The following is a 16,229-nucleotide window of genomic DNA, read 5'->3' as shown; positions in this document are numbered from 1 at the left end:
TTGATAGATCACACATGGGACTGTATTCTGGGAGTGCCCGGGCTTCTGTGCCTGGTGCGGGTGTTAAGCCAGACTTTAGGTTGTAAGTGATAAGGGCCCAATGCAAAGCAGTTTAAGTAAAACAGCATACACTGGCATGTAGCTGGAAACTGAAGATAACTGGATCCTGAACTTTTCTTCATGAGGCTGAGATTTCCTTCTGTTTTCTCTTTTCTTTTTTTCTGAGATAGCCCTGGCTGGTCCTGGAACTCACTCTGTAGACCAGGCTGGCCTCGAACTCACAGAAATCCTCCTGCTCCTGTCTCCTGAGTGCTGGGATTAAGGCAGAGCCGCCACTGCTAGGCTTTTTTTTGAGACAGTGTTTGGGCTGGCCTGGAATTCATTCTGTAGATGAGGATGTGGACTCACAGAGCCTGCCTCTGCCTCCCAAGTGCTGGAATTACTTGTGTGTGCCACCACACCCAGCTGGGGTTTATTTAAAAACGACACCTATTTGTGTGTATTAGTGCAAGAGGACGTCAGAGGACAGCTTGCTGGAACTGGTTATCTCCTGCCACAGTCAGATCGAATTCAGGCTGTCCAGTTTACCCACCAAGCCCTTGGATCCTGGATATTTGATTTACTTTTCGCACTTAGCTCCAGCTGAACAGCTTGTCGGGAAAGTCTCAGAATGCGTTCTGACTGGGCAGACTAGAACCATGTACTCATCCACGGGCCAGTCAGTGTGGCTAGGGGACAGATAAGATGCAAATAAACCAGTCCCCGTCTGGTCTAAGTAGGACTTGCTACTAGGGATGCATGAAAAGAAAAACCAGGGAAGGAATAGTACCCCTTCCTTTTATTCTTAACGCTCTGCTTCCTGGAATCCCTTTCATGATAAATCACGTGATTTTTGTTGGGGTGGCTTTGCAGTTGGGGAGAATTTACCTGTCTTACGGTGCAGTGTGCCCCAGTTGCGTCTACTACAGTGCCCCTGGCATTGTCCCTCAGGAAGACCCCTATGCCTGTGACACCCTCCTGGTCCCCGCAGATGGCTTCACACCACTTATGCTGGCCTCCTTCTGCGGGGGAGCCCTGGAGCCGATGCCGGCTGAGGAGGATGAGGCGGATGACACATCAGCCAGCATCATATCAGACCTGATCTGCCAGGGGGCCCAGCTCGGAGCGCGAACTGACCGCACTGGCGAGACCGCCCTGCATTTGGCTGCCCGCTATGCCCGCGCGGATGCAGCCAAGCGGCTGCTGGACGCTGGCGCGGACACCAACGCCCAGGACCATTCGGGCCGCACACCTCTGCACACAGCGGTGACAGCCGATGCCCAGGGTGTTTTCCAGGTGAGACAGGCCTGTCTCTTCAGACTTCGGAGCTGCTGTGTGGGCGTCAGATCCACCTGGATTTGAGCTCTGGCCTGTCTTGCAAAGCTTGTTTTTGCCATTTGGATCATACTGCCTATCAAGAATAGGTAGTGCCTGACCTAGATTTTTTTTTTTTTAACTATCTTTAAAATTACATGCGTGTATACACGCATGTGCCACAGTATAAGTGTGGAGGTCAGAGGATAACTTTTAAGGACTGGTTCTCAGGAGCTGGAGAGATGGCTCAGTGGTTAAGGGCACTTACTGCTGCTCTTCAGAAGACCTGAGTTTGGTTCCCAGTATCCACATCTGGTGGCTCACAACCACCTGTGACTCCAGCTCCAGGGGATCTGACACCCTCTTCTGGCCTCCTCAGATCCTACGTGCATGCACGTGCACACACACACACACACACACACACACACACACACACATACAGGCACACACACACACAGGTACACACACACACACACACACACACACACACACACACACACACACACACACACACGCACACACACACACACAGGCTTGGCAGCAAGCAGTCACCTGCTGAGCCACCTCCCTGGCCTCTGACTTAGATTTTTCTACCTTGAGCATGCTTCTCCACTTTCAGACATACATTGATGTTCAGCACTTTTTTTTTTTTTTGGACAGTCTTGTGTATGGCTCAGGCTAGTACTGAACATATAATCCTCATGCATCTGCACCCCCAGGTGGTGGGATTACACATTACCATGCCACAATGCACTGTATAAATGTTAAACCCATGGTGTTTGCCTGGATATAGTGACACATGCTTTTAATCCCTGCACCTAAGAGGCAGAGGCAGATGAATCTCTGTGAGTTCAAGGCCAGCCTGGTCTACAAAGTGAGTTCCAGGACAGCCAGGGCTACCCAGTGAGACCCTGTCTTAGAGACAGAAACAGAGATTCATTTTTTTCTTAATTGTAGCATATAAAGTGCTGAGTTTTATTATGGTGTTACCTTTTATTAGCACTTTTGAGTTTTTTTGTGAGTGCTGGTGTGTGTGTGTGTGTGTGTGTGTGTGTGTGTGTGTGTGTGTGTTTTACTTTGTGTGTGATTTGTTTGTGTGGCATATGTGCACCTGTGTGTGCCCATGCTTGTTGTATAGATTGCAGAAGCCAAAGGAGGCTGTTAGATGTCTTTTGTTTTTTGTTTTCCTTCCTTCTTTGTTTTGAGACAGGGCTTCTCTGTGTAGCTCTGGCTGTCCTGGAACTCACTCTGTAGCCCTGGCTTGTCCTGGAACTCACTCTATAGACCAGGCTGGCCTCGAGCTCACAGAGATCCTTCTGCCTCTGCCTCCAAGTGCTGGGATTAAAGGCGTGCGCCGCCACCGCCCAGCTTGCTGCTGGATATCTTGCTCTATTGTTTTCTATCTTTTGAGACAGAATCCGTCACTGAACCTGGAGCTAGGCTGGTAGCCAGCAAGCTCTCTTGGTCCTGCTGCCTTGTCCCATACAGCCTGGGGGTTTACATACATTGCAAAATTGGGCTTCTGGATTACATGGATCCAAAATCAGGTGCATGTCCACTGAGCCATCTCCCTAGCCTCCTACATACTATTATTTAAATCATTTTTCCATTGAGGTTATTTTCGATTTAAATGGGATTAGCAGAAATATCACCCTATTGTAAGTCTGGAAGTACCTGTAACTCATGGGTTCCAAGGCTGTGGGGTTTGGCACTCGCAAGGTGCAAGGTGCTATACATTCCTCTGCTCCTGCCCGATGTCCTGCCACGGCCTTTTTTTTTTTTTTTAAAAGATTCTCATCAGGAACCGCTCCACTGACCTGGATGCCCGCATGGCAGATGGCTCTACGGCACTGATCTTGGCGGCCCGCCTGGCGGTGGAGGGCATGGTGGAAGAGCTCATTGCCAGCCACGCCGATGTCAATGCTGTGGATGAGCTGGGTAAGTGCTGAGGAAGGGCTGGGGGGGGCCTCCGGTGCTGCTGTCCTCTTAGCATGAACTCGCGCCCATGCTGACACCAAGCATCTGCCCAGCTGTGCACGCCAGGGCTCCCACACGGATGGAACAGGACCCGTAGGGTGCCTCTAGTTCAGAAGAAAATGTAGGTTCCTCAGGATGTACTTTTCTCCTCCCCTCCCCTCCCTTCTCTGCCCCTTGACTCCTTCCATTAAATTCCATTCATTTATACAGTGCACTGTGGTGACGCCCCCTCCGCTTTCACCCCCACACAGTCCACCTCTGCTTTCATTGTGGTCCTCTTCTCCCCCTCCTCCTGTTCGTCTTTCTAGAGTCCAAATATTCAGTAAAACCTGAAGTACTTGTCTTTGAGTCCGAGTTATTCCACTTACCGTGATGGTCTCCTGTTCTATCAATTTTCTTGAAGATTGTATAATCTGACCCCCCTATCCCCTTTTGAGACAGGGTCTCATGTAACCTAGGCTTGCTTCCAACTCACTGTGTAGCCAAAGATCTTGAAATCCTGATCCCCCTGCCTCTCTCTCCCAAGTCAGGCATTTGACACCACACCCAGTTCATTTATTTCCCTTCTTTGTTTGTTTGGAGTAGTGCTCTGTTGCACACAGTGTTGATGGGTAGCTGGGCTGAGGCCATAATGTGGCTGCTGTGGATAGTGCTGTGGATGCCACAGTTGACATGGGTGTGCAGGTGTCTCCGTTGTATGCTGACTCAGATTCCTTCAGGTATAGATGCAGGAGCCCAGGAGTGCCACAGCTGGACCACAGGGTAGTCCTACACTTAGGTGTTTGGGGACCCTCTGTGGTATTCTCTGTAGTGACTGTGCTAATTACGTTCCCATCAATAGTGCATGAGGATCCCTTTCTCTAGCTTTTGTATTCGTCCCCCCCCTCTCCCTTTCTTTCTTTTCTTTTCTTTTCTTTTCTTTTTTTTTTTTTTTTTGAGACAGTGTTTCTCTGTGTAGTTTTGGTGCCTGTCCTAGAACTCACTCTGTAGACCAGGCTGGCCTCAAACTCACAGAGATCCACCTGCCTCTGCCTCCGGAGTGCTGCGATTAAAGGCGTGCGCCACCACACCCGGCTGTTAAGTTCTTTTTATATTCTGACTACAGATCCCTTGTTAGATGAATAGCAGGCAAAGACTTTTTCCCATTCTTTGAGGAAGACACGTCATCATCAGCTGTTTTTTTTTTTTTTTTTTTTTTTTTTTGTCATACTGGGGATGGAAGATGATGCTTTGCTCACACTAGGCAAATGCTCTGATGGTTGGGTAGCACCCCAGCCTGGCTGCTTTGCTGGGAAAATTGGATTATACTGCCACCTGCTGGACAGCTGTCATAAACTAGCAAATCCGGGCATCTGTAAGTGAGGGCAGCTGACTGGTCTTGGGTATGACATGAGCAGAGTCACAGCAAGCTGTCCTTATGTCCAAAGGGTCTCACCCAGCTGTAGACACACTCAGACACTTACAGACATCCTGTGGAGTACCTTTAGGTTCTCAACTTCATCCTCACTGACATCTGTGGTTGGATCATTCCTGGTTTGTGTGTTGGAGGAGGGTTGAGGCTGTGTGCTACAGCATGGGGATGGCATCCCTCTTCTAATGTTACTGTGTAAGTTGGGCATCTTTCCTTGGTTCCTTGTTCCATCGATAGACGGAATTAGAAATGGACTCAGAAGAAAGCTCTAACACAGTCTAACGGAATAGAGAGATGGAGAAGAGGAAGAGAAATTCATGTCTTTTGAGATGGTAGCTGGGAAGCAGCAGCCTGGTGGAAGCTGGGGGAGGGGTGAGCTTCAGAGGACAAGTGAGAGGGTTCAGAGAATCAGGGAGTCGTGTCCAGGCTTTGCTCAGAATCCAAAAGAAAATAGAGGTGGGGTGGTGGCGCACGCCTTTGATCCCAGCACTCGGGAGACAGAGCCAGGCGGATCTCTGTGATTTCGAGGACAGCCTGGTCTACAGAGTGAGTTCCAGGACAGCCAGGGCTACACAGAGAAACCCTGTCTCAAAAAAACAAAACAAAACAAAACAAAACAAAACAACCAAAACAAACAAATAAACAACAAAATAGAAAAGAAGGAAAAGGGGCCTTAGTGGTTCAAGCACTTGCCATGCAAGTGTGAAGGCCTGGGTTCGGATCTCCAGAGACCTGTGTGAACGCTAAGTGGGTGTGGTGGCCACATGTGTGTGATTCCAGAGACAGGGAGCCTTAGAGCAAGCTGGCTGACAAGATTAGCCATATCAGTGAGTTCAGGGTTTGACTGAGAGACACTACCTCAATGAATATGCTGGAAGATCTAGCCTCCACATGCACACACACACACCACACACAAAACCGTGCATACATGGCCAAAGCATAAAATGTGGCAGGCTGCATCGTGGAGGCCCCGAAGTGCCACCTGGTGGAAATCTTGCAGGCAGCTGCATTGAGAGAGGGGCTCTTAGGAAGGAGAAGTACTTTATGTCATTACAGGGATTCAAGTCCTGTCCTTAGCATGTCTTCAGGTGACTCAGACTTCCTGGAGGATCAAAGGTGGACTCCTGGACAGGTCATTGATGGGCCCCACTGGGCTATTTTTAAAAAATATTACTTGTTTTTATTTTATGTATTTTGCCTGCATGCTTGTCTGTGTACCACATGCATGCAGTGCCCACACAGGCCAGAAGAGGGTGTGGGATCCTCTGGAACTGGAGTTACAGGCAGTTGTAAACTGTCATGTGGGTGCTGTAACTGAACCTGGATTTTCTGGAAGAGTAGCCAGCGCTCTTAACCACTGAACTATTTCCCCAGCTCCTGGAATTAAAGTTTTTTTTTTTTTTTTTTTGGAGACAGGGCTTCTCTGTGTAGCTTTGGAGCCTGTCCTGGAAATCGATCTGTTGCCTCGAACTCACAAAAATCCACCTGCCTCTGCCTCCCAAGCACTGGGATTAAAGGCGTGTGCCACCACCGCCCGACCTTTTTTTTTTTTTTTTTTTTTTTTAATTAAATGTGCATTGGCATTTTGCCATGTGTGTCTGGTCCTCTGGAACTGGAGTTAGACAGTTGTGAGCTGCCATGTGGGTGCTGGGACTTGAACTCGGGTCCTCTGGAAGAGCAGGCATTGCCATTTCTCAGCTGCCAGACCTAGTTACTGTGGAGTACTGCAGCAGTCAAGGGGTCGAGCTGGCCCTGAAGGATGTGTGAGCTGGTGAGACAGAGAGGTTAACTGATGCATCGAAGGCGTCAGTTCAGCTATTTCAGTTCTGAGTCCTGAAAACGATGCCCAGAGTGGCAAGAAGAGGGATGACCTGGATGGTTCATGGCTTATTATTCCCCTTTTAGAGATCACCTGAACTGCTTTTAGGGACTTGGGGTGTGACTCGGTAACTGCTTCCAGGCTGACAGAGTGTGGCGAGGGGAGCAGCAGTTAGTTATAGAGTGCCTCAGAAGAGGGTCCATCCAAGGGACCGTGGTACAACTTTACAGCTGGCAAAGATCCAGAACGGCAGTCAAAGGGTGATGACTGCAGCTCTGTGGAGAGTAAAATCACACGAGGAAGACTTACATCGAGGTTAGCGTGAGTTGAGTGCAGTTGTACAAGGTAACTGTAAGGAGCTGTCTCTTGATATCCGACTCCTGTAGCTCAGGGCTGGCTGCTAGAACTTTCTCAGAGGGTTGGAAGAAATACTTGGTCTAGTCCAGTTTGGCTGCCGCTGGCCACTTGTGGCTGTTGGGCACTTGAAATGTGGCTTGGACAAATAAAGAGCTCAGTTTTCTTTTAGTTCACTGAACGTTTAAAATATTGGACTAGGGATATACCTCAGTTGGCGGAGTACCCTGCCTAAGGCACAAAGTTCCAGGTTCAATCCCTACCACCATATAGAGTTAGGTATGATAATCCTAGGCAAGCCTGTAGTCCCAGTGCTTAAGACCTATCTGGAGTCAGGAGGATCAGAAGTTTAAGGTTGTCTTTGGCTACATAGTTACAGGCCAGCCTAGGATACTTGAGATCTTGTCTTCAACAACAACAAGAAAATAGGGGATATCTCAGCAGTTAAAAGCATGCACTGTTCTTGGGGAGGACCTGCGATAAGTTCCGACCACCCAAGCTGGCGACCCACAACCACCTGTAACTCTAGCTCCAGGGGATCTGATGCCCACTTCTGGACTCTGCGGGCACCTGCACTCATCATGCGCTTCCCCCATGCAAACGCGTATATACACATAATTTAAAAGATAAAAAGTAAATAAATCTTACAAAAACAAAGAACAAACAACTCACTCAGAACAGGCAATATAGAGTGTAAAGACAGCATATCAACAGTTGCCTAGGGCTTGGGATGTGAGGGGATTGACCAATGATGGCTAGTGAAAGTGACAAAAATACTGTAAAAATTGATTAACTGTGTAGAACAAATATATATATATATATATATGTATATATATGTATATATATAATTTAAACAAGAAAAGATATTAAGAATAAAATTTTTGAGACATAGTCCTAGTTAGTGTTAACTGTCTACTTGACATAGCCTAGAGTCATCTGAGAAGTGAGCCTGGATTGAGGGATTGCCCATTCCGTGTGAGACTGTCTTGATCGGTGCAGGAGGGCTCAGCCCACTGCGGGCAGCACTATCCCCTGAGCAGGTAATCCTGAACTATATAAGAAAGTTACCTGAGGATGAACCTGCGAGTGAGCCAGCCAGCAAGCACGATCCCACAGTTGCGGTTGTATTTGGCTGTGGGGTGAGTTCCTTAGCTGGAGGAAATGCTGTGGAGAATAGCAGGCAGGCCTGACTTCAAGTCCCTGTGTTGCTTCACTCAGTGATGGGCTGTGGGCTGAGAGTGTGTCCTGGCTTATTCGGAGTGTCAGCTTGACACGGAGTCATCAGAAAGGAAGGAGCCTCAGTTGAGGAAATGCCTCCATGAGATCTAGTTCTATGGCATTTTCTTAATTAGCAATTAATGGGGAAGGCCCCGTCCATGGTGGGTGGTGCCATCCCTGGGCTGGTTGGTGGTCCTGGGTTCTCTAAGAAAGCAGGCTGAGCAGGCCATGGGGAGCAGCACTTCTCCATGGCCTCTGCATCAGCTCCTGCCTCCAGGTTCCTGCCCTGTGTGAGTTCTTGTCCTGACTTCCTTCAGTAAAGAACAGCGGTATGGAAGTATAAGCCAAATAAATCCTTTTCTCCCCAACTTCCTTTAGTCACGGCATTTCCTGGCAGCAATAGAAGCCCTAAGACAGAGTGTTAGCCACATAGATTCCCCAGTGCTGGGATGGCAGGCGTGTGCCACCACACCTGGTTAACACGGTGCCAGGGATCCGATGCCCTCTTCTGGCCTCTGTGGACGCCAGGCACACAGATGGTGCAAAGATATACCATGCAAGTAAAACAGCCCTACACGTAGCATTAAAACTAAAACAAAACCCCTCCACTTCCCACAATAGAACAGCAGATGTTTTTAGCTCCCGAGCCATCTCTCCAGCCGCTAGCCTGCATGTCTTTGATGGTATCCTTGGAAGAATGAGAGTTTCAGTTTTGGCGATGTGTTGTTTATTTTGTTGTTCTTGTTGAAATTCCCTCTAATGTGGGTTTGGGGCTGGAACTCAGGTCGTCAGGTGTATGCAGTAGACACCTTTGCCCGCTGAGCCATCCTGCTGGCCCTTGTTTGTTTTAAAATCAGTTTCACACGCACACACGTGCAGGGCGCCCCTTGGAAGGAGGCGTTCTGTAGATCTGCACCTACTCGGATCTCCACAAGAGCTCAGACACTAGGGTGTGCCTGGAACTGTCCTGCCCGCTGCCAGGTCGTTTTCTAGACTCTTCTGCCTGTCCTGTGTGGGGACCCGGCATGAGCCTGACTGCTGCCGTTTGTCTCCCTGCAGGGAAATCAGCCCTACACTGGGCTGCAGCCGTGAACAACGTGGAGGCCACCTTGGCTCTGCTGAAAAATGGAGCCAACAAGGACATGCAGGACAGCAAGGTGAGCCCTTGGGAGCCGGTACTGCCACAGCCCCCTGCACGTGACACGCAGGGCGGGAATAAGCCTTTAGGGGGCATCCATCTTGCCTACAGTCAGCTTTCGGGAGTGGGAGTCAGGCCTAAAGGCTCCGATAGCAGATCAAAGGAGGACATTTGTGGTAGTCACTGTGTGACATGGAGCAAGTTGCTAAACATCTCTGAAACTTAGTGTCCTCCTGTGGATTAGGGAAGCAGCAACATCCACTTGACGGCACTTGCTGAGCTTCAGCAAGCGGACTGAGCAGATCCTCAGGGAAGTGTTAGGCTGACTGTCAAAAACCTCGTCAAAGGACCAGTCCCTAATCTCTTTTATGTGTTACATTTAGTTACTGTATGTTTGTGTGCGCTTGCTACAGCAAGCCTGTGGAGGTCAGAGGTCAACTGTGGGAGTCAGTTCTCACCTTCCACTATTTAGATCGTGTTGTTTGAACTTAGGTCACCAGGCACATTTACCTGCAGAGCCATCTTACTGGCCCTTACTTTTTAAAACATGAAATATATATATTGAGAGAGAGAGAGAGAGAGGACACTCCAGGCTGGCCTTGAACTCACAATTCTCATGTTTCTGCTGCCTAAAATGCTGGCATATACTGTCGTGCTTGGCTATTTTTTTTTTCAATGATGTATTTTATTTTTTATTTAGAGTGTGTGTGTGTGTGTGTGTGTGTGTGTGTGTAGTTATGTGGACATGAGTTGCGGGTTCCCTTGAGGCCATAAGAGCGTGTGGAATCCCCCTGGAGCTGGAGTTGCAGCCAGGTGCGATCTTCCCGGGTGGGTACCAAGGACGAGGACGGAACTGAAGTGACTAGGCTTGGTGACAAGTGCTTCCACCCACTCTGCCGCCTCGCCACCATTCTTTACTCTGTTTCCTTTTCCTTTTGAGACCAGGTCTTACTAGTTACTTTAGCAGAAGGTGACCTCAAACTCTTGGTGAGTCTTCTGCCTCGGCCTCCCAAGTGCTGGGATTACAGGCATGAGTTGCCACACCTGGTTTTGGGTTTTCCTTTCATTTTTACTTTTTTTTTTTTTTTGAAGACAAGGTCTCATTGTGTAGATCAGGCTAGCCTGGAACTCACTGAGATCCACCTGCCTTCGCTCCTGAGTGCTAGGAATGAAGGTGTGCATCTCCATGAAAGCCCTGACCCCTGGCTTTTTAGTCTTTTACAAATCATTGCATCAACGTGTAATTTATCTTGATGACTGGAGATTTTGATGCCCCTTTAAATTTTGTGCCTAAGGTAAGTCCTGTCCAGATGCTCCTGCAGCAGGGTCATGGCTGAGGGGAGAGGGCTTGTTCCTTCAGCAGAGCTGGGATCCGAACCCAGATCCATCCATCTTCAGGCTTTCAACTTGTACTTCTCAGGATGCCCTAGGGATTAGAGACCCGGGTGTTGGACAGAGAGTGACTGACATCTGTGGGTTCTGCCCCTTCTTTTTACCTCAGGAGGAGACTCCACTGTTCTTGGCTGCTCGTGAGGGCAGCTTTGAGGCTGCCAAGCTGCTGCTGGACCATTTTGCCAACCGGGAGATCACAGATCACCTGGACAGGCTGCCCCGGGATGTGGCCCAGGAGCGGCTGCATCAGGACATTGTGCGGTTGCTGGACCAGCCCAGTGGCCCCCGCAGTCCCCCCGGCCCCCATGGCTTGGGGCCCCTGCTCTGCCCTCCAGGGGCCTTCCTTCCTGGGCTCAAGGCAGTGCAGTCTGGGACCAAGAAGAGCAGGAGGCAGCCTGGCAAGACGGGGCTGGGGCCACAGGGAACCCGGGGTCGGGGCAAGAAGCTGACACTGGCCTGCCCGGGCCCCCTGGCAGACAGCTCTGTCACACTGTCTCCTGTGGACTCGCTGGACTCCCCAAGGCCTTTCGGTGGGCCCCCTGCTTCCCCTGGAGGCTTCCCCCTGGAGGGTCCCTATGCCACCACGGCTACTGCGGTGTCCTTGGCACAGCTTGGTGCAAGTCGGGCGGGCCCTTTGGGGCGCCAGCCTCCCGGGGGCTGCGTGCTCAGCCTGGGTCTCCTCAACCCTGTGGCTGTCCCCCTCGACTGGGCCCGGCTGCCTCCACCTGCCCCACCAGGAACCTCATTCCTGTTGCCCTTGGCTCCGGGACCCCAGCTACTCAACTCGGGAACCCCAGTTTCTCCCCAGGAGCGGCCGCCACCCTACCTGGCTGCCCCAGGACACGGAGAGGAATACCCTGCAGCGGGGACCCGCAGCAGCCCCACAAAAGCCCGCTTCCTGCGGGTTCCCAGCGAGCATCCTTATTTGACCCCATCTCCCGAGTCCCCAGAGCACTGGGCCAGCCCATCCCCTCCCTCCCTCTCAGACTGGTCCGACTCTACGCCTAGCCCAGCGACTACGGCTGGTGCCACAGCGGCTGGAGCACTACCTGCTCAGCCACACCCCATATCTGTTCCCTCCCTCCCTCAGGCCCAGACACAGCTGGGGCCCCAGCCAGAAGTCCCCCCTAAGAGGCAAGTGATGGCCTAAGTTCTTGGATCTTTGCGGGGGCGGGGGGCGGTGTTGAAGTGACACCCCTCCCTGGCTTCTCTCTCTCTCCCTTTTAATTTTATTTTCATCCCTTTCTCTGTACCAGCCTTCCTGCACCTCTCTGTCTTATAGTGTGACCAAGCTGGTCACCAGCCCAGACCCCCAGTCTTCCTTTATTTATAATGGGTAGGGGCTGACTTCCCACCATCTCGGCCCTTTAAGGTAAGGGGTCTGGGACTTAACCCCTCACCCTGCCTCCATTCCCTGTCCTCCTTTTTTTTTTTTTTTTGCCTCTTCTTGCTCCTCATTTTCTCACACTGGCATGAGTGAGTTATTTTTTTCTTTTTTACATTTTGTATAGAGACAAATTCATTTAAACAAACTTATTATTATTATTATTTTTTACAAAATATATATATGGAGATGCTCCCTCCCCCCGCTGCAAATCCCTCCAGCGCCCCTGTGGGGCTGAGTCTGTGGGCCCATTCGGCCAATCCGGACTCTGTGTACCGAGTACACAGACAAGACTAGGGTCCCGTGTACTGAGTATGCGGCCCTGGTATGTACCAAGTAGCCAGCCTTGGGCACACCCTCCCCTGGGGTCAGGGGACACTTGGGAGCCTCCTTCCTCTCCCTATCCTCCTTCCTCACTTCACTGCATTCCAGATAAAACTTGTAGACTCACTGGGAAAGGGGTCTTTCCCACCAAAGCCCCCACTAGGGCCCCCCCTCCCAGAGCCTGGCTCACCTTTTAGGGCGGGGGGGGCGGGGTCAGGGGAGATGTATTTCGTATGCATTCCACTTCTAATTGTAAATACAGGGCTGAAGGTGGGGATGCGGTACCTGAGGGAGTGACACCCCCTCTTCCTGGTATCCCCTTGGCTCAGCCTCACTGCCTAATAGAAATGTTTTTAGGCTATTTTTATAATATGGCACTTGGTCACCGTCCGTTGTAGCTGAATTCCCAGGTCTCGCATTGTACAACCCTCACCTCCCCAGTTCCCTTACCACCTAATAAAGAAATAGTTAACACCCAGTGTCTTTGGTTTCTGTCCAAAGTGGGCACTTCTGGACAGCCCTACACAGGGCTAACTTGAACTCCCATCTTGGAGCAAAGCCATCTGGCTTTCCAGTCTACCTTTGATTCCTTTTTGGCCAGGTGTCCTAGCTTCATTTCTGTTACTTTCAACAAAAACCTAACAAAAAAGCAACTTAGAGGAGAGAGGAGTTTATTCTAGCTTACAGTTCCAGGTTCATCATTGTGAGGAAGTCAAGGCAAGAACTTAAAACAGTCATATCAAATCAACAGTCAAGAGCAGAGAGAAGGAAATGAATGCATGCATACTTGTTTGTGTTCAGATGGATCTCTACATTCTTTTTTTTTTTTTTTTTGGTTTTTCGAGACAGGGTTTCTCTGTGTAGCTTTGCGCCTTTCCTGGAGCTCACTTGGTAGCCCAGGCTGGCCTCGAACTCACAGAGATCCGCCTGCCTCCGCCTCCCGAGTGCTGGGATTAAAGGCGTGCGCCACCAACGCCCGGCTGGATCTCTACATTCTTATACAGTTCGGAAACCCCTGCCTAGGGAATGGTGCCACCCACAGTAGGCTGGGTCTTTTTACATCAATTGATTTAATTAAGACAATCTCCTACAGACATGCTCTCAGGTCAACCTGATGTAGACAACTTCTCTCCTCAGGTGATTATAGATCCTGTCAAGTTGACAAAGGTAACCATCACATCAGGTGATTCCAGTTACTGAATCTTGGGTGGATATCTGCCTTAAGATGAACCAATAGAGTGCCTTGCTTGAAAACTTTTATTTTCTTTAAAAATTATTATTATTAATGTTTTTTTTACATTTCAAATTATTTTATTTCAATAACTTAGAGATTTAGCTTTCTTGTTTACAAGTAGGTTAACATGGTGAGGTAAACTTGGTAGAATTTCTTTCTTTTCTTTTTTTTTTTTTTAAGAAATTCTTTATTCATTTTATATACCAACCATAGATGCCCCTCTCTTCCCTCCTTTCACCCCCCAATCTTCCCCCCCAACTCACCTCCCATTCCCTCCTCTAACAAGGTAAGGCCTCTCATGGGGAGTTAGCAGAGCCTGGTACATCCAGTTGAGGCAGGTCCAAGCTCCTCCCCTGCATCAAGGCTGTGCAAGGTGTCCCACCATAGTTCGTTGGCTCCAAAAAGCCAGCTCATGCACCAGGGATGGATCCTGATCCTATTGCCAGGGGGCCCCTTAAGCAGATCGGGCTATACAATGGTGTTGCTTATGCAGAGGGCATAGTCCAGTCCCAAGGAGGCTATACAGTTGTTGGTCTAAAGTTCATGAGTTCCCACTAGCTTGGTTTGGTTGTCTCTGTAAGTTTCCCCATTATGATCTTGATGCCCCTTGCTCATAAAATCCCTTTTCTCTCTCTTCGACTGGACCCCTGGAGCTCAGCCTAGTGCTTGATTGTGGATCTCTGCATTTGCTTCCATCAGTTACTGGATGAAGGCTCTATGATGACAGTTGGGGTATTCACCAATCTGATTACCAGGGTAGGCCAGTTCAGGCACCCTCTCCACTATTGCTAGTAGTCTAAGGTGGGGTCATCCTTATGGATTCCTGGGAACTCCCCTAGCACTGGGTTTCTTCCTAGCCCCATGATGTCTCCCTCTATCATGATGTATCTCTTTTTTTTTTTTTTTTTTTTTTTTTTTGGTTTTTCGAGACAGGGTTTCTCTGCGTAGCTTTGCGCCTTTCCTGAAGCTCACTTGGTAGCCCAGGCTGGCCTCGAACTCACGGAGATCCGCCTGGCTCTGCCTCCCGAGTGCTGGGATTAAAGGCGTGCGCCACCACCGCCCGGCCTTGATGTATCTCTTTCATTGCTCTCCTACTCTGTCCCTGTTTCCAGCTTGACCATCCTGTCCCTTTATGTTCTCATCTCCCATCCCCTACACTCTATTGCCTCAACTCACCCCAGTTTACTCATGGAGATCTCATCTATTTCCCCTTCCCAGGGTGATCCATATGCCCCTTTTAGGGTCCTCCTTGTTAGCTAGCTTCTCTGGAGCTGGGAGTTGTAGTCTAGTTATCTTTTGCTTTACATCTAGTATTCACTTATGAGTGAGTACATACCATATTTGTCCTTCTGAGTCTGGATTACTTTACTCAGGATGATATATTCTAGTTCCATCCATTTGCCTGAAAATTTCATGATGTCATTGTTTTTGTCTGCTGAGTCTCCATTGTGTATATGTATCACATTTTCTTTATCTATTTTTCGGTTGAGGGACATCTAGGTTGTTTCCAGGTTTTGGCTATTACTGTTGTATAATGCTGCTGTGAACATAGTTGAGCAAGTGTCTTTGTGGTATGATATACCCTTGGGTATATGTCCAAGAGTGGTATCATTGGGCTTTGAGGTAGATTGATTCCAAGTTTTCTGAGAAACCGCCATACTGATTTCCAAAATGGCTGTACCAGTTTGCACTCCCACTAACAGTGGAGGAGTGTTCCCCTTGCTCCACATCCTCTCCAACATAAGCTGTCATCAGTGTTTTTAATCTTTGCTCTTCTGACAGATGTAAGATGGTATCTCAGAGTCGTTTTGATTTGCATTTCCCTGATGAGTAAGGATGTTGCACAATTCCTTAAATGTCTTTTGGGATTATTGTGTTGAGAATTCTCTGTTTAGCTCTTAGCCCATTTTATAATGGGACTGTTTGGTATTTTGATGTCTAGTTTCTTGAGTTCTTTATATATTTTAGAGATCAGCCCTGTGTCAGATGTGGGATTGGTGAAGATCTTTTCCCATTCTGCAGGCTGCCATTTTGTCTTGTTGACCATGTCCTTTGCCTTACATAAGCTTCTCAGTTTCAGGAGGTCCCATTTTTTTTAAAGATTTATTTATTTATTATGTATACAGAAGAGGGCACCAGATCTTATTACAGATGGTTGTGAGCCACCATATGGTCACTGGGAATTGAACTCAGGACCTCTGGAAGAGCAGTCAGTGCAGTGCTCTTAACCTCTGAGCCATCTCTCCAGCCCCAGGAGGTCCCATTTATTAATTGTTGCTCTCAGTGTCTATGCTACTGATGTTATATTTAGGAAGTCGTCTTTGGTGCCAATGCATTCAAGTCTACTTCCTACTTTCTCTTCTATCAGGTTCAGTGTAACTGGATTTATGTTGAGGTCTTTCACCCACTTGGACTTGAGTTTGGTGCATGGCAATATACATGCAATCTTCTACATGTTGACACCCAGTTATGCCAGTACCATTTGTTGAAGAAGTTTTCTTTTTTCTACTGTGCATTTTTGTCAAAAATCAGGTGTTTGTAGGTGTGTGCATTAATGTCAGGGTCTTCAATTCAATTCCACTGGTCCACATGTCAGTTTTTATACCAATACCAAGCTGATTTTAT

General features: G+C 48.8%; 1 protein-coding gene across 1 annotated transcript in view; it reads left to right on the top strand.

Moving 5' to 3' along the window:
• Positions 1-12,844, top strand: part of Notch3 (notch receptor 3) — a 44,904-nt gene extending 32,060 nt beyond the window's left edge. Inside the window, exons 30-33 of the mRNA XM_006991270.4 lie at positions 1,031-1,335; positions 3,144-3,291; positions 9,192-9,289; positions 10,772-12,844. Of these exons, the coding sequence (XP_006991332.2) occupies positions 1,031-1,335; positions 3,144-3,291; positions 9,192-9,289; positions 10,772-11,812 (1,592 nt within the window). The 3' untranslated portion in view covers positions 11,813-12,844. The remainder of the gene's footprint in view (positions 1-1,030; positions 1,336-3,143; positions 3,292-9,191; positions 9,290-10,771) is intronic.
• The last annotated feature ends 3,385 nt before the right edge of the window (positions 12,845-16,229 follow it).

Source organism: Peromyscus maniculatus, chromosome 22 (assembly GCF_049852395.1).
Source record: "Peromyscus maniculatus bairdii isolate BWxNUB_F1_BW_parent chromosome 22, HU_Pman_BW_mat_3.1, whole genome shotgun sequence".
In the NCBI taxonomy this organism is placed as follows: domain Eukaryota; kingdom Metazoa; phylum Chordata; class Mammalia; order Rodentia; family Cricetidae; genus Peromyscus; species Peromyscus maniculatus.
This window is presented reverse-complemented; position numbering and strand designations above follow the sequence as displayed.